This window comes from Ixodes scapularis, unplaced genomic scaffold (assembly GCF_016920785.2).
Source record: "Ixodes scapularis isolate PalLabHiFi unplaced genomic scaffold, ASM1692078v2 PGA_scaffold2__306_contigs__length_199485367, whole genome shotgun sequence".
Lineage (NCBI taxonomy): Eukaryota > Metazoa > Arthropoda > Arachnida > Ixodida > Ixodidae > Ixodes > Ixodes scapularis.
This window is the reverse complement of record NW_024609857.1, coordinates 166722312-166745202: the sequence shown is the minus strand read 5'-3', so window position 1 is coordinate 166745202 and position 22891 is coordinate 166722312. Positions and strand designations below refer to the sequence as shown.

The 22891-nt window shown below is 46.1% G+C and overlaps 2 protein-coding genes across 2 annotated transcripts in view; one reads left to right on the top strand and one right to left on the bottom strand.

Moving 5' to 3' along the window:
• Positions 1 to 1900: 1900 nt before the first annotated feature.
• On the bottom strand, positions 1901 to 21302 carry LOC120839879. The gene is made up of 2 exons (XM_040210257.1): positions 20936 to 21302; positions 1901 to 2488 (listed from the first exon to the last, which is right to left on the bottom strand). Exons 1-2 carry the CDS (start codon positions 21065 to 21067, stop codon positions 2054 to 2056), a joined length of 567 nt encoding a protein of 188 aa, XP_040066191.1. The 5' UTR covers positions 21068 to 21302; the 3' UTR covers positions 1901 to 2053.
• The window catches only part of LOC8030991 (solute carrier family 41 member 1), a 239830-nt gene continuing 228031 nt past the window's right edge, over positions 11093 to 22891 (top strand). Inside the window, exon 1 of the mRNA XM_040500875.1 lies at positions 11093 to 11331. The gene's annotated coding sequence lies outside the window, so the exon portion shown is untranslated. The remainder of the gene's footprint in view (positions 11332 to 22891) is intronic.

Genomic DNA, 22891 nt, shown 5'->3' with positions numbered 1-22891 from the left:
TGCAGGATCGAGAATATGTTGGATGGGGATCACCGTAGTTCACACAGTGTGCGTCGTTGGTGCAAGTGTCTGTGAGGTGGTCATTCTTGGCACATTTGGCACAAGTGGCTTTTCCACGGCATTGCTGGGAACCATGGCCAAACCTCCGGCATTTGAAACACCTACGAGGTTTAGGCACATAGGGCCGAACCTTGCAGTGGAGATAGCCAGCTTTCACGGCCTCTGGAAGTGTGGCGGACTCAAATGTTAGGACTATGTGCTTTGTCTTCTGTTCTGTGCTATCACGACGAATTGTGATTCGTCGTGCAGCGACAACTCATTGGCTAGAGAGGCCCTCCACCAGCTCTGTGTCACATGTGTCTAGCAGGTCATCCTCGGAGATTACTCCTTGGACGGTGTTCAGTTTGCGGTGAGGGGCGACACTGATTTTATAGTCTGACACAGAGTTAAGACCCAAGAGGGCATCACTCTGCTGCTTTGTACTGATTTCTACAAGGTCTCCAGACGCCAATTTCTTTGCATTGAAGTTTTTGCCAACAACTCTCCCTAAAGCCTTAGCTACAAGGAAGGGGGACAGTTTGCCCAGTGGCTTTTCATTTTCAAAATGAAGAACAAGAAACCTTGGAAATTTTTCAGAAACAAATGACTTTTTAGACTGGAGTGGTACTTAGGTGCGGACCCTTTTCGGGGCCCGATCAGAAGGTTTTTTAGTTTGCAGACCCATAAAGATGGGGAAGAATATTCAGTGCCCGGGTGCACCGCCCACCACAGAGCCCAACAAGGGGGTAGGTAATGTGCCATAGCAAAAAAGGCTTGGCTGACACAATTACTCTACGAGTGCTGCCCGGGCACTATACCCTAGTGTGGTTGCGGGGACAGGACCTGTTTCCACTCAGGGTTGGCCCTTGCCACCTAAGAAGGTGAAAAACGAAGGAAGAGAGTATGGATGAAAAGAGAAAGAGGTGGTAGGAAAAGTGAAAGAAGGAAGAAGAGGGTAGAAGAGGCGACTGGCTGAATCATCCTGGTCGGGCCAACCCAGGACACTCGTCTACGAGAAGCAGGAGCCGAAGCGGTGTATTGCCTCGCCCGGGGGGTCCCGAAGGGTCCAAGCAAACCCCGGGCTCAGCTCAACCACCAGGGTCCCCCTTTCCTCGGACACGGGTTAAGGCACGCACAGCCAGACGTGGGTGGGCGAACCCAAATGGCTCTGGGTTCGTAGTGACGCCACTCACCAAGCACCTACTAAAGTAGGTGCCCTTTGCGTGCGGGTAAGGTGGCCCACGTGGCTGGGGTCCGTGGTGACGCTACTCACCAAGCACCTAGCACCCAAGGTGCAGGCGTACCCTGCGGGGCTCGGGGTCCGTGGAGAACCCACTCTCCAAACACCTGCTTTCACAGGTGCCCCCTGCGGGAGGGAAAAAAAAATTCAAAGTCGGAACTTTTTAAAAATATAACACTAAGTTAGGAAACAACGAAGATATCAGAGTGCAAGTCTCGTTTGCTAATCGATAATATGTTTATGTTGTTTGTGAGGCATTTATGTAAAACTTGTGGTACATTATAATGTAAAGTTTGTTAGTTGTAGTTTGTGCGGGAACAGGAGAGGACCCATGCTTCTCTGCGGCGGATGTTGACATCACTGCTATGCCTTGGAGTGCCTATCAGGAATGGTTATACAACATAATTCACATTAAATTATGTTTTGCAAGATGTCTAGGCCTAAAACAAGAGAAAACGATAATTTTAGAACTACTGGGCACTCCAATATGAAACTTATCACTTGCTTTCATATCTGTGCTAAGGATTGCACGGTCCTCGTTCGATTCCCCAGGCCCGTGTCTCCAAATAAAGTGACACAGCGACGCGTATCTCTCGGAAGAACGGGTTTATTCCACTCACATTCTGCTGGAGGATTTCGCGATCGGGAGAGGTGATCGAGGAAGCCTGGAAGGGGTGCGCCGCCACTGTTTGCTGCTTGCCGATCGTCCCTGCGGTGCTAGTCCACACTGCATCCTGTGGACGTCGCCGTCGAGGGTCGAATTTGGGGTCTAAGTCAGGTCCATGTCACCGGGCCGTCGCCCGTGCCGACGTCGCGGTCGCCACCACCGCGAACGTCCGTTGTGGCCCGTTTCCCGCGCAAGAGTCCCCACTTCCCATCTACCGTCGCCCGTCGTCCCAGCTTGCCGCGCACCAGACAGACGAGAGCCTCTTGTCTCCCATCGTGGGCGGTCTCTCGCTGGAGCTCCCCGTCTGGCTCTGTCGCAGTTCGTGCAGGGCCTTGGGCGCCGACGCTGTCTGGGAGGGGGGTCCTAGGCTGTCCACCGTCGACACTGCCAATGTCTTCACTCGGGCAACAAACTTTAAATGTGCCGTCCTCGCCACGGAGCGGACCGAAAAGGAGTCGCCAGGCGCCGGCGTCCGGTTGTCGACCAGATGGGGGCTGACGAGACCCCACAGGATGTAACCTGAAAATTTCACACAGATAGCTCTAAAGTAAAAAACAAAACAAAAAAACTTTGTTGCTTACTTCTTCTTTTATAAGAACTCGAACAAAATGAAAAACACAAATACACTCGCGCAGGCAAGCACGCATACATACACGCGCACACACAGACACCCGTTTCACATGCGCGCACACACACACGGCGCACAGCCGCATGCCCGCATACGGACACACGCACACACGTATACAGACCACGCGAGCGCGTACATACGTACCCACGCACACACAGGCACACAAATGCACGCACAGACCCAACACACGCACGCGCAAACACAAGAATTGCCTTTGAAATCGTCTGCAAACAATATCGAAGCTTCTACATGTAATTTTGGTTTCTTCTCTTGAGCGGCAAATTGTTAAAGTGGAGTCGAGCTGGTTCGTATTAATCAAGATGTTTAAACCTTAAGAATAGAAAGGAAACTCGGAGAACAATATATTAGAAGAAGCAGAAGGTTACAGACAAGCGTCTCAAACCCAGCTAGCAAAATTATTTCATAAATCACTTGTAAGTATAATGTGAATCAAAGTTGTAGGCCGCAGCCAAAGCCAGCCAAAATCAATTCGAATGTCGAGGATCTGAATCTGCGGCAGGGGACGTTTTGACTTATATAAAGGTGCTATCGTATCTGCGACATCTTTTTAAAGCATTCGTAAATCATCCGGGGAGCTCATAAGCGCATATCGATCTCACGAACACTTCTAGAGCTTGTTTATTGTTGAAGTTTGATGGTGGTGGCCACATAAAACTGACTGATTTTTTTTGTTTCCAGTTTTCAACGGTTTGGATCAAACACTGCTCGGTGGCGGCGGTTACGTTATAAATTACTTGTTCGCTGTCACAATGCCGACAGCTGTGCTCTTGTGTCAGCACTGAGAGCTATTGGAACTCAGCAAGCAGGAAACCGGAGCGCTTTATCATTAGAGCGTTTGGCATTTAATAGACCGCAATCTAGAGCTACGCTTCGCTAGCGGGCGTTCGTGCCGTCAATTTAAGGCTTGAATCGAGCAATAGTCCCTTATATACTGGCCAAGCCTGGCAGATCGCCACGAGAAGTGGCCGCCAAAATGGAAACGGTAGAGAGGCAGACAATGGATGGGAGGAGAGCCAGGTGACTGGTGCGCCTCTGCGGCGAGACGCTGAAACACTGCTCCTGAGGGAACAGATGTGTTTCGGGCCCTCACCGCTGCAAAAGCTGTGCGCTGAAGTCCAGGTTCACCGAGAAATGACTCTATGATGCTCTGTGGTACCAGATCCTAGCGCTCCAAATCTGCGACCGGGCACTCCATGGCTACGTCATCGACCTGCAAGGCTTTGTGGGTATATAGAAGGCTATGATTGAGCACACGCCCGCTGGGCCCGGTCTCCGCAGCGTACCGATCCACTAAAACTCTCTCATCTTTCGTTTTTAATGCGAAAGCATTAACTGGGGGTCCCATGGAGCGAGCCGACGTCATAAGTTTGAAGCGCGCAAACGGCACCTTAAATCCTTTCTCCAAGTGCAGCCAGCTCCCAGCTGTAAAACCATGCGCAATGCCTAGACAACGGCACCTAGTTTCCTCGATCCCAAAGGAGCAGAGTAAAGCTGATGGATTTCGTCTACGGTCCCATTGGCTGGCGCGCGTCGACGAGGCTCCTATTAGTCGCAGCGCGCGCCATTTTTTGACGACCGCCGCCCCTTGGCCCTGGGTGTACGCGCCGCGAGGGCGCCTGTAACACGAAGCGTCCAAGACCAGAGCTGCGAGGAGAGATTGGAGAGCGCGCGCACGGCCGACGCCAATACGCCGCCAACGAAACACGGGAGCGGAAGAACGGCACGCATGCTCTCGCATTCACAACTCATAACAGGTGCTTAGGTGTATCTCGAGCCTGCTTTTTCCCGCTTTGTCTAAATGTACGTAAGAAGTACCTGACCGAATTTCTTAAAGCTAGGTCGGAAGTACGCGGCCGATTATTCCGAAGGTACGTCGGACGGATCCGGCGATCAGGTACGTCATACCTCTACGGTAGAGATCGCAAATATAAAGACGGCGCCTGTTGCGCGATGAGGACTGAGGAGCCCAATGAGGGCCCTCGGGGCCATGTTTCGTAGTCAGCGCGAGCCTACGCTATGAGTGACAAGCGCACGGACACGGCAACCTTAGCCGCGCTAGCGCATCCATCCGTCAGCTCAGTTCGCGAGTGAAAATTTAGAATATTGTAACTACGTTAAAAACAATGCAAAGACAGGAGTGCAGCAGGAAAAAGTGTGAGCTTTGATATCGGTTGCCCGTAGGAAAAGGAAAAAAAAAGCGCCAGGAAAACGTAAAGGAAAATCAATGAAAAAGTATACGATACGCTACTTTTATTCGACGTCTGGCGCCTGTTTCTTTTTTTACAAAATCAAGCTAAAAATGCCAGGGCCGGCTTGCTAGAACAGCGTCTCAGCTGAAACTGGGGGAAAAAAGCACTGTAAAGGCTGGGGCGCATGAGCGTCTTGAGACGCGGTTTGAGTCCCGCTTAACTCGTGCGCTGGCTTTAGCAGTGCTCTCTTTTACGCAATCTCAACTGAGGAGCTGTTTCTAGCAGGCCGGCCCAGATACCAACCTTGATAGTGATTTTGCTGCTTCGCGTTTGTTAAAGCCTCGCGCGAATGATCTGGGCAGGACACGCGAACTCTGGGGTTGGAGATCTGCCTCTATGCCCGCCATTCTGAGCAGCCACGAAGCATGTGAACGCAGCACATGTTTTCCTCCGAACCTAATATATTCCGCTTTGTGCCGCACAGGTTCGACATACATTTAAGAGTACCGGCCGGCCAATACTTCGTTTCAGCTTAGGCCCAGATGCAGCTGATAATATAAGCGAGAGCATGCGGCATTGATCAGTGCCTGGGCTGCACGAGCGTGCGTACTTGGCAGGGACGCTGAAGGCCCGGAAGTCGCGCTTGGAGCATCGGCTGCGTCTGGCTTAAGCTGAAACAATGTTTCGTACACCCGCCGGCAATATGAAGGTGAACACCTTACGTGATTTCTTGCCTGTTTTACGGCCGCCTAAAGCTATATCAACTCTCAACGTCTCAAATGGTACGTTTCTTGGGGTCTAAACTTTGCATTCTAGCCCGCTTCTGGAACAGAGCTTGTCCCAAAACTTATAGGAGCGTCAAAAACAAGAAAAGGGCTGTTCACCTTCATATCGCTCACCGGTGTACGTCCGACATACGTTAAAACAAAATCGGTTGGGTACATCTGTGTCTGACGTACCCGACCGAATTTTTACCTTACATTACCTTTACCTTAGATTACCTTAAGACACAAATTGTTTTACTTACCGGAATAAAAAAAAAAGTGTTGAAACTTATCAGAGTCTTTGCGCGATCTATCTGGTAGCAGAAATTGAGATATCAGACAGGGTATTTTGCTTTCACGTATCTTTTGAATTGCATTCACAGGGCAAATTCTCGGGTTGTTTTAGCATCAGCGAGTTAAGCATTAATATTTTCTTTTGGCGTTGTGTCGTGGTAATGTTGTATGGCGACGCGACAACGGGCCGATCCTCCGTTTTCAACTTCTCCACATGGACGGTTATACAAATTGTGAGTTAAAGACCAGCACAAGCATCAGGGCCAATAAATGTGATGTGGTGGCCATTATTTTAACGGATGTAATTGATATCAGAATATAATAAGAATTCTGCAGAGATCCTTTCATTTATGAGAATAAAAAAACTTTAGAAAACAAATACAGACAAGTTCCATTTTTAATTAAGAACACTGTAAAGTTTTGGACGCAAAAATAGAGTGTACTGATCCAGATACAGGGAGTGTGAAGGTGTCTGTGCTGCAGTGCTGAATTTCTGCGTCCCGAGCTAGACATTACTAGGGTGCCTTCATGTGCGCTTCACATAGAGTGATGCCAACTGCCTGTTTGCCTTTCCCACACCCTCTTCCACCGCCATTTTGTTCCTCTCATTGTTTCCACGTGCATCGGAAAGTGACCTTTGTGTCCATCGGTTCTTCCATCCGAGGAGGAAATGCTAATCCTCCTTCCGTGGGTTCCACAACGCTGCTCCAAACTTGTGAAATAAGGTGCTTGTTTTCGGGAGGGTTATAAGCCCCACAGATTATCACCGAGAACCAAAATGGCTGCTGGTTTGTCGGCGAGTGGTATTACAAAGGGTGGCATCACCATAGCAAAGCGCACGTGAAGGCTCCCTAGACATTACTTCTTAACCAAGGAGAGTGGTGGTTCTTATTTGTCTTCATATGTTTTTAAATATTTTTCTGTATCTTAGCAGGGTAAGGTAACCATTTTTAGTAATTCGCAAGCACTATAAATTCCAGGATTTTCGTGCTGCATGTAAGTGATACGACCTTTGTTTTCTTTTTAGCTTAGGGGAACACAGCTGCTGACCAGGGGACCTATGTTGGACAAATGTTTCGTTTCTCCTAAAAGAAGCGGAAGTGACGACATCGCGTCTGATTGGTTGAGGCTCGAATGACGAAAGTTCACTACGAAAATGTGGGCGGAGACGGCGAATCGCCGCCACTGGAAGTGACAACACTTTGACGTATCGTTTCCTCGGTGTTTCGCCTGAAAAGGGAACGAGTCTGTCGATGGTCTCTTCGCGGTAGCGAAATTGGAAACACGGCGTCTCGGAGGCAGAGCGACAGTCTTTCTATCGTTCAACTTTATTTTTCCCCTCCGGAAAGGCTCCACCGGCTGCACCGCGACACCGCGATGCCTTTGAACTACCGGAGGAAGCTTTTCGGAGGCAGTACCGTCTCACCAAGAATGTGGTCCGTTGGTTGTGCGACGAACTGCGCGAGGAGCCAGAATTGAGGCTGCGAGGTTCGTGGACGGTGATGTCTGTGGAACAGCAAGTGTTGTGCGCACTTCGCTTTTACGCCACGGGGAGCAAACTGTGCGGGGAGCTTTCAGAGCATGGTGGCGAGAGACGAGCACATAGCGAGGAATCAGGCTACAGTCGGCATCGTTGTGCGGGCTGTGTCCCTCGCTATTGTGCAGCCTCTGGGGATCCGGCGCGGCTAAATCGACTTTTCCCAGACAACCGTCAAGAGGGAAGACGTCGAGAGGGGCTTCCAACGGCTCGGCAGGATACCCGGCGTCATCGGTTTGCGTCGACGGGACGATGATCGCCATCGTCGGCCCGTCACAGAACGACCCCACCGTCACGAAGGCGGCGTATTGGTGCCGCAAACAACTCTACGCTCTGAACGTGATGGGGGTATGTACGATCACATATATACTACGTCTCACCTTAGCATGAGTGCAAGCGCGAACGGCTTGACTGGAGCACTCGCTGCACGAGCGCTCGTGCAGCCGTCGGTGCTTTATCCAAAGCAGCTAGCTCGCGCTTTTAGCTATAGGTCAATGCCCGTTCTGAATGGGTTTGAAAAAGAGCGTAAAGCTAATACGGTGTGGATATGCCAGTTTATAAATGAGAGTTGTGAATTGTTAGCACTCGTTCATCCTCCGCACAAGCGTTTGTTCGACGAAGGAAGGGAGGGTTTGTTAGCTGAAGAGCTTTCGATCTCTGTTTGTTTTCATGTCGTGTTAAGCTTTTAAGCATTAGTCCATATCCTGCATGTTAAAGTGTAAACTCTCCTTTGAAGAAAAAAACAAATTTGTCTAAACTATTACGTGAATCAAAGGTAGTGGCTACTTATCATATAACTTTAATCTTTGTAACACAGACAGCGCTCTGTCTGTGTCCTTCATTCAGTCCGTCGTTTTTTTTTTGTTTTTTTTTTGCGCCGTTTTAATACTTTAAATTTGTAAACCACAAAATTTATGGTGGTGTGTTGGTCAGCATGTAAATTGTGTTTGACAGGGCCCCATGACAATGAGTGCAATCAACTGTTTGTGGATTCAGTTGAATTAATGTCGACAGATGTCTCACTATTGCAGGCGTGTGACGCCGACTGCCGGGTCATGAGCATCGACCCACGGTATCCTGGATCGGTGCACGACTCCCTCGCGTGGCGCTACTCGTGGCTCCGGAGCAACTTCGAGCAAGGCCGGCTGATAGACGATGGCAGGCTCCTGCTCGGTAAGCTTACTTTATTTGTTGGTTCTGTACATGATGGCTCTGCACCACTTATAAGCTACCTGGTCGACAAGTGTTCCCTTGTCGACCAGGTAGGGGCCAACGAGACCTCACACCTCGTTCCTCCTTAGCTTTCCTCCTTAAATCATAACTTAAATGAGAAATCACGCAGTCGAAAGATGCCTGGGCACCGGTACGATTACTCCGATTTTCCACCATCCTTTTTGTGTACACCATGGAAGTTGTCATTCGCAAGCGATTAGTGCCGTCACGACACTCATTGGTCAGGGACACGGATTATAATATTTGTCGACGGATCGACTGTTGACGAGCGTCTACGTCCGGGTGACGCAGTGTTTGTTTCCAATGCGTGAGCTGGGATAGGCTGACGTGTTTTGGGTACCACAGATGTATGACAGTGAAAAGGAGCAAAGCTTCTGCAGGAAAGGAGCTACGAAATAGTCCGCTATATTTCCGAATTTTCGTACCGAAAAACAGGCTTTTGACCTTCTACCGTCTTTCTTTTGACCCACTAAACGACCCGCGATTAACAAGATTTCAATTTAAAGTTATTTAGCCCAGCCCAAAATTTATTTTATGGCGAGTAGAATTCGAACCGAATAAGCATTCTGCCATTCAGAGTGAAATAAATGAAAGAAAGAAACCATTTGTGCGTTTGATATTTTTAAGGAAAGAGAACGTCTTTCATTTGACTAATTTTAGTTTCTCTGCTTAGCGTGTGTTGACCGTGATTGTATAATGATATAGATATTTGGTTTTAACTAAGACAAAATCCTCTACAGGAACCAGGCTACATTCGACGGCGTCTATATCTTTGTTTGAAAATTTGGGTTGAATAATAAAGAAAAACTAGCCGCTTTGGTCTAAGTCAGAAATGTTATATTCACCATAGCTGCAATGACGGCTAGCTCTGTGTGCAAAAGAAGGGCACGCAGAGGCGGCTTTCCGGTGTTACTTTGACTAACAGCAGTCATTACCTCTTCAGAATCGATCTCCGTCCTGGTACCCTTTACCTTTATTAATATCACCAAAAAAAAAGGGGGGGGGGGAAGGGGGGGCGTATTTAGTAGTTAGAATTGTTTAAATATTTTGAAAGAAGACAACCCAACAAAAATAAGTATAATAGTGTAATTCAAAGGTAAAAAAAAAAATTCTGATTTTCCGAATTGAAATTAAAGCTGCAGTCACTTAACCATCTGCGGCAGGTATAGGAAGAAAATTAATTATCGTATGAAAGCTATGTTTGAATGCTACAATATGATGCAGCTCATTCATCTTCCATCTCGAGTTTAGTTTGCCCCTAAGCATTTGATCGCCAGGTACCTATTTTATGAACATATAAACGAGCCAGTGCATTGAAGTGTCGTGTCAAACGCGTCAGTCCGGATGTGAGCTTATTGCTAACATTTCTCGCACGCGCATTTCTGTCGAGCCGGGATCGCGCAGATGTTTCTCTCGAACACGAATTTGTCTCAATCATCCGCTTGCCCCAGCACGACTGCCTCAATCAGGACGTTGCGATAGTGATCGAGAGGCCGAGAGACCTTCCCGTTGACGCGCACTCAAATCCACGTACAGCCTCTGAGGTCTCACGAGTTTGTTGCTGCTGCACGTCTAAGATAAGTGTCCGCTTTTAGATGTAAATCCTGAGACTGATCATCGACAAGCAGGTAAATAATGCGCCTTACTTTTTTATATTCGACCCCAATCTCCTTTTTTTTTTTTTTCTGAGCGAAATGGGCAGGTATGAAGGCCAAGGGTTGGTTTAAAAAACGCAGGTGCCTTAACGAAGACAGCTCCCTGGAAATGGCAAAATAAATGCAATTGAAGGAGAGAAAAAGAAAAAAAAACGGCTACCTGTTTCTACACAAAGAAAGCGTATAGAAACCTCAACCCCCAGATTCCGATTTTGCCTTCGTGTTTTCCCTTACCTACACAGCCGCAGCCATCTGTGCACCTGTGTGAGCAAAAGGCACGTAACGAGAGGTTGTGAATGCGTCAGTGTGCCATAGATTTCTAACCAATATTTGAGAAACGTTTCACTGCTTTCATACGATGTGTAGAAAGAGGCTCATACGTGAACAGGTAGCCCTTTTAGCGACTCTCCGAGGAATGCTTGTGTCCAAACGTACTCGTGCAATCTCCAGTACAGTATTCTTTGGCAGTGCGTGCCCGTTGGCACGCCTTTCTTCTTTGATCAATCAAAGCCATGGCCTCAATGAGCAGAGGCGGTCATGCGACGTTATGCTAAGTTAAACACATGCGGCGACGTTAAAATTCTCCAACTAACATGGCACCAATAACTCGAGTGACGCAAGATTTCGACTCCCTCCGTGAGGGCGAGAACTCTCGTGTGGCGAAGCGTCGTCGGTGGCTAGCCTACCGTCGTATAGATGCTTCCGATTCGGCGCTTGAGGTTGCTATGGAAAAGCGGAGTGGGACGCTCGGTTGACAATAAGGAATCACGTGACGCGACACGCAGAGTTTGGTTTGACTGAAGGTCGGCGAGAGCGAAACTCCTCACCCTCATCGCTGATTGCCCCAACTCTGTCGTTTCCTTTATCTCGGCGGCAGGGAAAGTATCGGACGCTGGGACGTCGAACACGCAGCCTTCGGAGTCAGATTCGGAGAATGCTTCCGGACTAAAGCAATTTTATGCTCAACACTCGATTCGTGAGGTGCCTCCCAGGAGTAAAGAGAGACGGCCTGCAACTGACCGACATGCTGTATAAGTGCGCTGGCGAATCGGAGCGGCTTTAAGGTGAGTGCCGTTGCTGACTAGACTCTGGCGGACGCGCTGTAGATTTCTCTGGGATAGCGCCGGTCAGTGTACATTGCGATAGAATGTTTATAAAGTTTCTATGCTAATTCAGTACGTAATTTGTGATTCAACTGCTCAATACATTGTTTTGATTTTGATTTTTTTTTTTTTTTGCGAGTGATCATTCTCCGGGGGAATATTGGGTAGGAATGGTCTTACTTTCCACCAGCATACTAGTCGGGTCTAAGTGGACTCGCCCGCTACGTCACGGACCAAGAAGCTTCTTGTCACCGTGTGGTTTGAAAGATAAAAGCGGGCGTTTTCTTTCAGTGTCTGCTTCGCAAAAATTGATGACGAAGTTCTGGAGATGGCATTGTTGGCTTTATCAGCTTTGGGATTCCCAGGGTATCGCCATCCAGCTTCGCGTGCCCCCGATATTCAAATGGTGCTCAGAGAGTGGACACGAGCATCGCGTGAGCATTTGCTTTGGCCTCGTGAGGATCAATGCATTGAATGCATTCGTGTCCTGGGGTGCTATGTTGCGCTTTTTGCACTCCCAGGAGACTTGGAAGAAGGAAGTGACGTCAACGACTAGAGCAAACGCAGATTGGATGTTGACAGAAGAAAACAAATTCAACATCCAATTTGCATTTGCTGCGTTGTTAACGTCACTTCCTTCTCCCTAGTCTCCTGGGAGTGCAAAAAACGCAACATAGCCCCCCCCCCCCCCCCCCCCCCCCCCCCCCCTGGCTAGCAACCAATCACCGCGATATCGGAAATAACCGAATCCTAAGAATGTGTGGAACTCAGCGCATGCTCTGTGGCTTGTGAACCTAAGCGCGTGTCTGATAAACATTGGGCTCGTTAAGTCCGTGCTCCGAAGCGCGAGAGTTTGGTGCTCCTTTCACTAACCGGACAGAAGTGCCGCCGGAGAGTGACACTCGAGCGCGCTCTTCGTGCACCGAGAATTTCTCGGAGCGCGAGTGGCTTCTTCGCGCTCCGTGACGTCACGTAAACAAACAAGATGGCTGCGCCGCTGTTGGGAACGTCGGGACGGAAGGGGCGAAAGCCGTAGCCGGACCGCTGCCCCTTTTCAGCTCATTAGCGCTTAATCCAGCAAGTAAAAACAATTTGATTTGAAAGCCAAGACAGCAGTTAGCGTTCTGAAAAAAGGTTTGTTCGTGCATCTCGCCTGAAAAAGAAATTCATCTATAAAACTGTAGCCTACCGATAGCACAGCGAGAAAAAAGTTGTCGAGATCAGGAGATATTCAGACCGCTCTGCTTCTTTTCTAATGCTTAGCCCAGCGAATAAAGATATTTCGATTTGGAAGCCGAAACATCAGTGATCGTCGAGGAAAAGGTTTGTTCGTGCGTCTTGCCTGAAAACGAGTTGATCTATCGAAGAAGCGTGCCGATAGCTCGGCGACAAAAAAGTTGTGATGAAAAGACAGACCGCTGCCCTGCTTACAATGCTTAGACAAGCCGCAGCGAATAAGGATACTTTAATTGGACAGCCGAAACACCAGTTAGCGTTGCGGGAAAGGTTTGGTCATGCATCTCACCTGAAAACGAACTCATCTATCGTAGCGTGCCGAGAGCTCAACGACAGAAAAGTTGAGATGAGATGACAGTCGGAACGCTGCTGCTTAGCCCTTCGAATCAAGATATTTTGAGTGGAAAGCCGAAACATATCAGGTTAGTGTTGCGGAAAAGGTTCGTTCATGCATACCGCCTAAACAACGAATCGACCTGCTATCGAACGACGGTGTGCCGGTGTCGGCGTAACTTCCGTCTTCAGCTGCGAGACGGAACCACGGAATCTCACAAATTGGAGGGTTTCCTGCGTCGACGAGCAGGTTCAAGAATCTTATCGTTAATATAAATCGGAACAGTATGCATGGTCAATAAATAGATCGGCCAAGGTAACTTCCCACATATCTGCACGAAGCGAGTGTTCAAACCATTTAAGAATATTAAAACGTTAGTAGAAACTTGATAACGACGCCCTCTTTTTTGCTTCGGACTCTGCTGCTCCACATGGACCTAATGAATCTATCTTCGAAATTATTTGGGCTTCTGTCAACCGTATCCAGGAAAAGCCGCGTTCGCCATAACCGTGCGGTAAGAAGGAGCTCGTGGGGCTTATCGATAGTTTCGGCCGTGTTCCAAAGTTCACTCGATCTCACTCTACGGTAAAGTTTCTGTACCTTAGCGCGCGAAAACCAACCTCCGTCAAGCGTTCCTCTATTTTTTTTTGTTGTCAGTTGACATAATCCGCCAGGGTAACTCGGATCCATGCGAGTAGATTTGGAACGCAGCCTCGGTGTGGTCGCGCTCCTGTACGCCGTACGTGGTTTAGTTGCTGCGCTCGGAGTATGAAACTAGGAGCGTCGGAGTAGGAGTAAAGGAGTGCGGACTTAAAGGGCCCATGAAACGAATTTTGGGCTGGGGTGAATGACTTTTGATTGGGATTTTACTAATAGCATATTGTTTAGTGGGCCAAAAGAAAGAAGGTAGAAAGTCAAAAGCCTGACTTTCGGTGCGCCAATTCGAAAGGAGAGCGGACTATTTCGTACCTCCTTCCCTCGAAAAGCTCTCTGCCTTTTCACTGTGATACATCCGCGGCGTCTAAAGCGCGTCACCAGGCCCAAACGCACGTCACACGACACCGGACCTCACTTATTTCCTTTAGCCTAAGCTGACAGTGCGGTGGAAGCTACCTGCTTGCCGAACTAATCAGCCGCATCTCTTTCATCACCTGACCCCATTCTCTGCGCGTGGCTATGCGCGAGGAAGCGTGACACGTGGCAAAAGTGTGGCTGGCCCAACGAGCACGTAGCTTCCACAGCACTGTCAGCGTATGGGTGAACGGAGTGGGAAAAGCAACTTTTGTTCGAGTTTTGATCGACGGGCTCATCGTCTAGGAGGATAATTTCTATGTCGAACGAGGGTCCGAGGGTCCGAGCAAGATGGGACTCCCTCCTTTCCGTCTTCTTGAGCTGTTTGGTACAATGCGCGATTTGTGAGTTGAGGAGGAAAGCTAAACAGGAGAAAGCTGAAAAGTTGTTTCATGACCTCTTTAACGCGCCCATTGGCGGCATAGGACCGGCTCCGGATGACGTGGCCGCTTGTTCGGACTAAGGTGGCTGAACGAAGCTTCTTTTTCTCGCAATCTTTTATGCAACTGATATTTGCGCAGAGAAGGCAGAAACCTAACGCGTGTGACAAAGCTTCTAGACGTCGAGGATTAATTCTGAGCGTTATTTATTTGTTTATTCATTTATTTATTCAAAGTAATTCGCTGCGCCTATGAAGGCATTATAGCGAGGGGGGGGGGGGGGGGTGCGAGTACAGATGAGCAAAGGTACAAACACAAAAGGCACATGACATGAAGACGCAAAACAAAATTTAAAAAAATTAAATGTTTTTTTAAAAGAGGCACGAGCAACAATGCATCAAAAACAATCTGAAAGGTCACTATTTAATATTGTATTTAGGAACAGGGATGTAGATGCTATGTTTATTAACTCTTCGGGTAGCGAGTTCCCGTCGCTTGTTGTGGAAGGAAAGAAAGAGTTCTCGAAAACTTCAGTTCTGCACTGGTACTCTCCCACATTTTTTGAGTGGTCTCTCCTTCCTGGCGTAATGTGGGGAGGCAGCATATAGTTGTTAATATTTACACAGAGGTAGTTATGAAAAAGTGCTATGATAGAATTCCAATCGCATGAAACGTCTTCTGTGGGCTAATGGGATTAAATCCAATTGTCTTTTCAAATCGCTAACACTTGATCTAAAATTGTAGCTGCCTGTTATAAACCTGGATGCTCTGTTTTGAACATTGTCCAGTTCATTAACAAGATATGCCTGACTAGGGTCCCAGGAGACACTGACGTACTATAAGATAAGATAGGTCTGATGTGTGTTAGGTATGACGTTCATTTAATGTTTCGTAAACAATCTTTAAAATTGCTTTTTACAAAGTTAAGCATGCGAGTTGATTTTGCAGTTACATAGTCTACGTGTTTTGTCCAGGTAAAGTTTTCCGAAAGGTATACACCAAGGTATTTTACGTTTGGTACGGTTGCTAGAGAATTTCAGCTAATGTTATAGTTGAAGAGGACAGGCCTACGTTTACGCGTGGAACGCACATGATTACAGTTTGCCGTGTTTAGTTTCATGCCCCATGTATCTCACCACGCAGAGATACGGGAGATATCATCTTGTAATGCACAGCATTCTGCGATGTCACGAACCTCGGAATATACAACACAGTAATCTGCGTAAAGCCTTATTCTTGAATTCAATGAGTGGGTGAGATCGTTAATAAAAATCAGAAACAAAAGGGGACCCAGCACAGACCCTTGTGGTACTCCGGATGTAACCGCTATATCACCTGACTGTTTGCCTTCGATTAAAGCGGATTGCCTTCTCTGGTGCAAGTAATCAGTCAGCCTTGCGAGACGTTACTGGGTAGATTTAATCTTGAGAGTTAATAGATGATAAACGCATGAGATACTGTATGAAGTGCTTTTTTTAAAATCAAGTAATATGCAATCAACGTGAAGCCTATAATCAAATGAGTATGGCAAGTCATGATGAAGTTCAACCAGCTGTGTCTCGCATGAATAATCTTTCCTAAAACCACCTTGCGCCGTAGTGAGATAGCTGTTCTTGGATACGTGATGGAAGATATTGCTGCATATTACATGTTTCATAAGCTTAGAGCAAGTACAGAGAAGAGAAATGGGTCTAGAGTTTTGAATAACATTTTTCGGACCATTTTTGTGTATTGGTACGATATTTGCTTTTTTTCTATTCAGCAGGAAGACGTCCATCTGAGAGGCGTTTTATAAACGAGACTTCCAAATATGATGAAATGATTCCGGAACATTTAGTGAGAACGCGGTTGGGTATGCGATCGGGACCGCCTGCTTTCGCAGTTTTTAGTTCATTAATCATTTTCAAGATTCCGCCATAAAAAATATCAATTTCGTCCATGCTTTTTACCAGCATATCAGGAGAGGGCGTGTATTCATTAGGAACTACGGTCGAAAATACAGATTGGAAGTACCCGTTAAAAAGTTTCGCTTTTTCTTCCTCTTCTGCGACTAGTTGTCCGGAGTTAACAATTGGGAGAATCCCGAGTGCTACTTTATTTTTGGATTTTACATATTTCCAGAGCTCTTTCGGGTTTTTTCTCAGTTTATCATTTAAAGACTCTTAAAATCTGAGTTTACATTCACGCGATTTATATTTGAATTCATTACATAAGACCGTTAGCTGTGAAAGAGAGGCAGAGTCTTTTTGCTTACGATATTTCAAATATGCTCGCCTTTTCCTTTTGGTCAAGCGTCATAGCTCGGTATTCATCCACGGTTAGCCTTTACGTCGACTGGAACTCAACACCTTGGTAGGGACTAATACTTCGACTAAATAATTAACTTTATTCCTAAAAAGATTCCGAAGAGTTTCAACATCAAGGTGATCGAAGAGCTCTCTAAACTCAGAGAAATAATTACAGAGATCATTTGAGATGCCCTCATAATTACCGAGGTCATACAGAAAAACTTTTCTGGGTGGGTTCGACCCTTTATTTTCGCACCTGCTGTTTATAACTCCTACTAATATTTCGTGATCGCTAATCCCAGGAATCCTAGAGAGAGAGGATATGACACTTTTTTTATTACTAAAAAGCAAGTCCAACGTGCTGGCCCTCGTTTTACCCAGCCTTGTCGGGAATGACACATATGTTGATATAGCTCAAAACTAGAAACAAAATCGAGAAAAGTTCTGTACGCGGAAGAAGTATTTAGCGTCATGGGTTGACCGTCTGCCCACTCCACATCAGGAAAGTTAAAATCACCACCGAGCACAAGGTCGCCATAATCAATGGATGACAATACATCAAAAAGAGGGAACATTGCATCTTCATCTGAAGCAGGAGGCCTATAATAGAAGCCTACAGTAATACATTTGCCTCTTTCTAGTAAAATCTTACACCCTACCGCCTTACAATTGAGACCATTAACCTTGATCTCAACACTTTGCAGGCTGTCATGAAGTAAAAGAAAGACGCCACCACCATATCTGTTTCAATCTCGGCGGTATGCAACATAGTCCGAGGGGAACACTTCAGTATCGCTAATGGAATCTTCCAGCCAGGACTCCGTACCAATAACAATACTGGACTTAGTCGGAGTAATGACGTCAGCCAAGTCTTCCACTTTGTTTTTCACCCTGCGGCAATTGACAATTATGACACTAAGCTCACATACAGTTCTCGGCTTGCACCCAGCTTTCGGCGGTGGTTGCTATGCATTTATTTCCTTTACACATCCCTCAAGTTTTTCATAGTAGAAATGCTGTCCATCGATTGTAAGTTTACCGAAACGCAACTTAAACGACTTTTGTTATGATTTAGCAAAATCGAACAGCTGCCGGCGTTCATATCTAACTTTATCTGAAAAATCTTCGCCGACTGAGAATTCACTATTTTTCATTTTGAAGCCTCGGGACAGAACATGTTGTTTGACCTTAAAATATTGAAAGTTTACGATTATAGGTCTTGATTTTTCTGGGTTAGGGTGGTGCAGCCTATGCGCACGTTCAGTGTTACTATCTGCCACGGTCACCCCGAGTTTATCTCTGCAGAACTCAAGTATTTTTGACTCCGATTGAGACCATGTTTCCTTAGGTTCGTCGGTGATACCATAGAAAAGCAGATTTTTGCTTATTGACCTATTTTCTAGGTCCTCTTGTTTGGAGCAGACCGCGGCAAGCTGGGATGATAGGTGTGCGCCGACCTCTTGCATTTCGTCTTTAAAGATGCTTAGCAAGGCAATATCTGTTTCCACTGTCTTGAACTTCTCGTTTAGGGCTTCTATCTTCTTGTCGAGTAAAACCTGGTTTTTGTTTATTTCAGCCAGTTGATTTTGAAGCGTTTCTTGACCCTTGTCCAATTTTGGTAGTAAATGGACGGCTTTCAACAATTTCTGAATTTGACTATCCGTGAGAGGTCCAGGATTTAGTTCAACATCTCCAGAGATTATAATCATCAATTCCACAAACGCGGCACCAAAAACACAGCTTTTCAAAGACAATGGGGAGCGATGCCGGCTAACGTTTCCGCGAGCAACGAACTTCGTAGTACACAGGACTAACCTCTAGGGATGCCGCGAACTTTTTTCGAATCGAAGTTTCGATGATCGAATCAAGCGGTTCGAAAGGTTCGAAAGATTTCGATTTTTCGAATTGTCTATATCGTAAAATTCGAAAGAGGTCGAATTTTCGAACTTGTTAAGCTGAGAAGTTCGACGCTTTTCGAACCGTCGAACTTATTACGCTATAAAATTCGATCTTTTTCGAACTTTCGAACTTATTGCGGTGCAAGGTTCGATGCTTGTCGAAGTTCCGAATTTGACTGACAAAAAAATTCGATGAATTTCGAACTTTCGAACTTATTTATCAAGAGAATTCGAAAAGTTTCGAACTTTCGAATTCTGAAAAGTCAGAATTTCGACGAACTTCGAACTTTTAGGGTAAAAGTTCGATGTTCGTCGAACTTCGAAAGACCGGCGGACGGTTTCATTTGATTTCAAGTAGTGCGGTACATTCGTAATTTTTTTTTCTCGAACTTTTACACGCGGTGCTGCGTTCTTTACGAAAGACAATGCCGTTTATTTCAAAGTTCTGGCATGCTTAGGTTTAAAGAAATAAATCCCCGAAGGGGGAGGAAGGACGACGGGTTTTTGACGATTATCGTTTGTGCCAGATTTGAAACACGCTGTAGCCGAAGGTATGTATGGTAGATATGTTATACTTTTTTAAGAATGATCTATGTATAGCCTAGGTAAGTGCCGTTTTAAGATGTGATTATTATTATTCAACGTGAGTTTCGAAGAAATCTCCAAACGTGTATCTGCATGCAATTATGACCTAGACTTGATATTTATTTTCGTCTAAGTTGTTTGAGGTATCGCATTTAAATTAACACCACAGACAGTACATATCATTGCCATCTGCAGAATACAAAATAATGTACTTATTGTTTTTTTCACGTTAAGGAATAATTTAACTCATGGGATAAGATTTCTAATAGTGTTCAAGTTCAGCACGTCATTAAAAGAAAACTTTTTTTTTTTTTTTTTTCGCTTCACGTTCCTGGGACGTGTTTCTTTTAGCCTGTACACATTTTGGTAAAAGAAACTTGTTTCGAAGTTCTGAACCTCTGAATATGCAAGAATAGAATACTTCCGACGAATTCGTGATAGTTTTTTTTTTCTTCTGCTTTTTATCCCCGCATTTATTATTTTTTTTTTGTTACCATTGAACTTCTGAACCACTAAGCATGTGACGAGTAGTGCCTTCTGACAACGAGTTTCTAACAATGACCATCTACGCAATCTTTTATGCAGTGAATAGCGACTGTTGCTATACATATGCATAAATAATTTCGGATTAAAATAAGCTCGACCACGCCCTCTTTCCCCGTATTGTTTTCTTTAACAGTCCGAAATACCTGCAAGGGGGAGAAGGAAGCTAAAGCCCCCCCCCCCCCCCCCCCCCCGCCACCCCCTTTCCCCCGTTTTTCCTCTTCCGACGCCACTTTTATGGTAGAATGCTCCTCGACCTCGAGTTGTGTCGGCTTTTGTGCTTTTTGCGAGGCGATTCCTCCGTCCCAGAAAATAAACCTCCAGGACAATTACAAACTTCACTTACTATATGCCAGCGTCACGCGGGCGGCGTTCGGTCGGATTACTACCAGCGTGAAAGGGGTGGCGAGGTGGTTTGCCAGGTCGCTTCAAGGTTCCTCTGAGCCTCAACCTCCTGCTCGCCCCTGGCCGTTTCGAACTCGATGCGTCTCGTAAAACAGTGTGTTCGTGTGATCACTACTGCGTGATGCAGGTTAAAGACCCCCCCCCCCCCCCCCCCCCCCCGGGGCTGGCGGTCACAATTCTGCACTGGCAAATATTCTAGCACGTCCGGGACACTCGTCGTCTCATTTAATTGCCTGACGAACTTCGCAGAATGTAGATATCACACCCTAACTTTTCTAAACTTGATGTTGTGAAAACCAGTGAGTCGTGAAAACGTTATTTGAAACTGAAACTGGTGGAAAAACTTGAAAATCGGATTTCGAACTTTGAAATCTTGGATTAAAAAAAAATTCAAAATCTTCAAAGTTTTTTTTTTTTTTTTTTTTTAATTTAGCGTTAAAAGAGAATCGAAACCTTCGAACTTTTCGAACTTTATGCAGAAAGAACTTCGAAATCTTCGATTTGTACGAACTTCATGTCTATAAAAATTCGAAGCGTTCGAAGTTTTCGAATTTTATTTCCAAAAAATTTCGAAATCTTCGAATTTATCGAACCTGAAGTAAAAAAATATTCGAAATATTCGAATTCGAAATTTTAGAAACCGTGAAAGCTTCGAACTTTTCGAATTCGAAACTCCGCTGTGGTCAAAAGTTGCGAATTTTTCGAATTCGAACCTCGGTCGGTATGAAAAGATCGAAATTTTTCGAAATCGAACCTCAGTTCGCTTCGCAAATATCGAAACCTTTCGAAATCGAACCAAAGGTGGTTCGCGACATCCCTACTAACCTCTAGCAGAAGAAGGCGTAAGCACGCTGCGTGCGTCATGCCGGCACCGAGCCTCGTCGAAGAAGCGACTGATGCTTCCTTTTGTAGGCGGTGATCGTACGATGTGCCGCTTCGCTGTTGCCAGACGAGCATCAGGCAGGAAAGCCGCCGGTAATGGACGCGCAGATGTAGAACCGCAGCCCTCTTCAAATCTGCACGTTTCCGATATCCGTGGATGATGTGTACGTCCGTCGGCCCATGCAGTGGCAAGGATCTGTAGCAGAAGAAGGCGCGCCGTGATGCGGCTTCCTCGTAAACAGCCGTACCAATAAATCGCTTCGCAGAAGAAGAAAAGAAAAAGAAAGGAGCCACCACTTTCGGAGCTGAGCTCGCTCATGTAGCTGGTTTTAGGAGTAGATGGCGTCGCTGACGCGTCTTTGTTTGCTCGCGTACTCGAGGAAATAACCAACACCGCCTAGAACGATCAAAACCGGTGCACTCTCATTTTAACGTCATCACGGGGAGATAGAGCGAAGACACGAGTTGGACACGAGTGATGCGCGAGCGTTTAGGTCCAATGAAAGCCTCGAAAGACTCTTGGCATCGGGTTCAACTGCTGAGTTTGCTGCATCCATATAGGGGCCTCGATTATCCTAGGCTGTGTTAAAGGAACCACCATTATCTGTAGCTAGTCTGGAACTCGTGTCAAGTTAGTCGGGAGACGAGTGCTGCGCCAGGGTTCGTCGGGCACTTGCCTTTTTTAGGTCCGCCTCAACAAACAAACGCTGCATTGTTCACAGTCCTATTCAGCGAGGCAAGATATTTCTACGATGTGCCAAACTGGTGAATTAACTAACTTTCTCAACATTAATTCTAGCCGTAAAGTTTCACTGCAGAAGTGTTAAACTGTGTTAAGAAACACATGATTGTGTCGTTGACATCGAGGTGACTTTTGTGCATCTGATGTTTTCAAGCTAAACAAGAAATCGTGCAATATATATATATATATATAATGGTGATTATTTACGATCGAACTCTGATTTTAGGGCCCTTAGTACTATGGGGCCTTTAAAACCTCGAGCGTCTTATTTAAAAGCCCGAATATATTACGCAGATAAATGCTACCTGGATAGAAACGTCTCAATAAATTGTTCTGAAAACCACTCTAGAGCATTCTTATTGGAAGGCTCAAATGAATAAAAAAAACATTTTAATCTGCAATAATTAGTCAGTAGGGCAAATAGTAAAAATATTTTGACCATTTACAATACTGCCTCGGTTTGACAGACGTAGGGCGCACCAGCGTTCCCTAGGTTCTGGCAGACGTTCGTTGTATTCCCATTAAGCTTTCTTCTCTACAAGAGAACTACAAGAACATGCTGCTCAGAACTTGCTTGAATGCGACAAAATATTCCCAGGGTTGCGTAGCAACGCAGCAGCGTTAATTCAAGTGACCGACCTCGCTAAGTCTATGGTACAGCGCCGTGGAAAGTCTGGGACGCAGCCTCCCGAAAGATATGCGGAGCAAAGGCATGGGCGCTCCAGAAAGATAATGAATAATGCTACTGCGGAGATTATCGGAACGCAGAGCAGCTGTGCACGATTCTCTGATTGCCCGACCACTCGCGCCTAGACAGCACTTTTAAATGAATTGAATGGTCACAAACTTGTGATATGAAGTTTAAGTGTAGTGTGGCGACTTTTGCGTTGTTATCCAATTGAGAGCTCCTAAAGTATTCCGACCACCCCAAAAGAAGAAACGCGAGCAATTGCACTATTGTTTCAGTTGGCTCAAATAATCCTCAAAATAATTTTGCGCGAGGGACTTGCAAGTTTATTTGGTTGTATTGCGATCAACTTAAGATAGAGCGCTGGTGACATTGATGTTAATACAATTTCATCGTGTGTTTTCAAAGTGTACGTTAATGCCTAACCATATTTTTAAATCCCAATTTCGAATGGCATTAAAAAAGACAG

Bases quoted from the DNA above. Each gene is read 5' to 3' on its own strand.
- LOC120839879 (XM_040210257.1), bottom strand. From the start codon at position 21,067: ATGCTCGTCTGGCAACAGCGAAGCGGCACATCGTACGATCACCGCCTA. The intron at 2,489-20,935 runs GTTAGTAGGGAT...TTTTTACTTTAG, and splicing joins TACGCCTTCTTCTGCTAGAG to AGCTATCTGTGTGAAATTTT.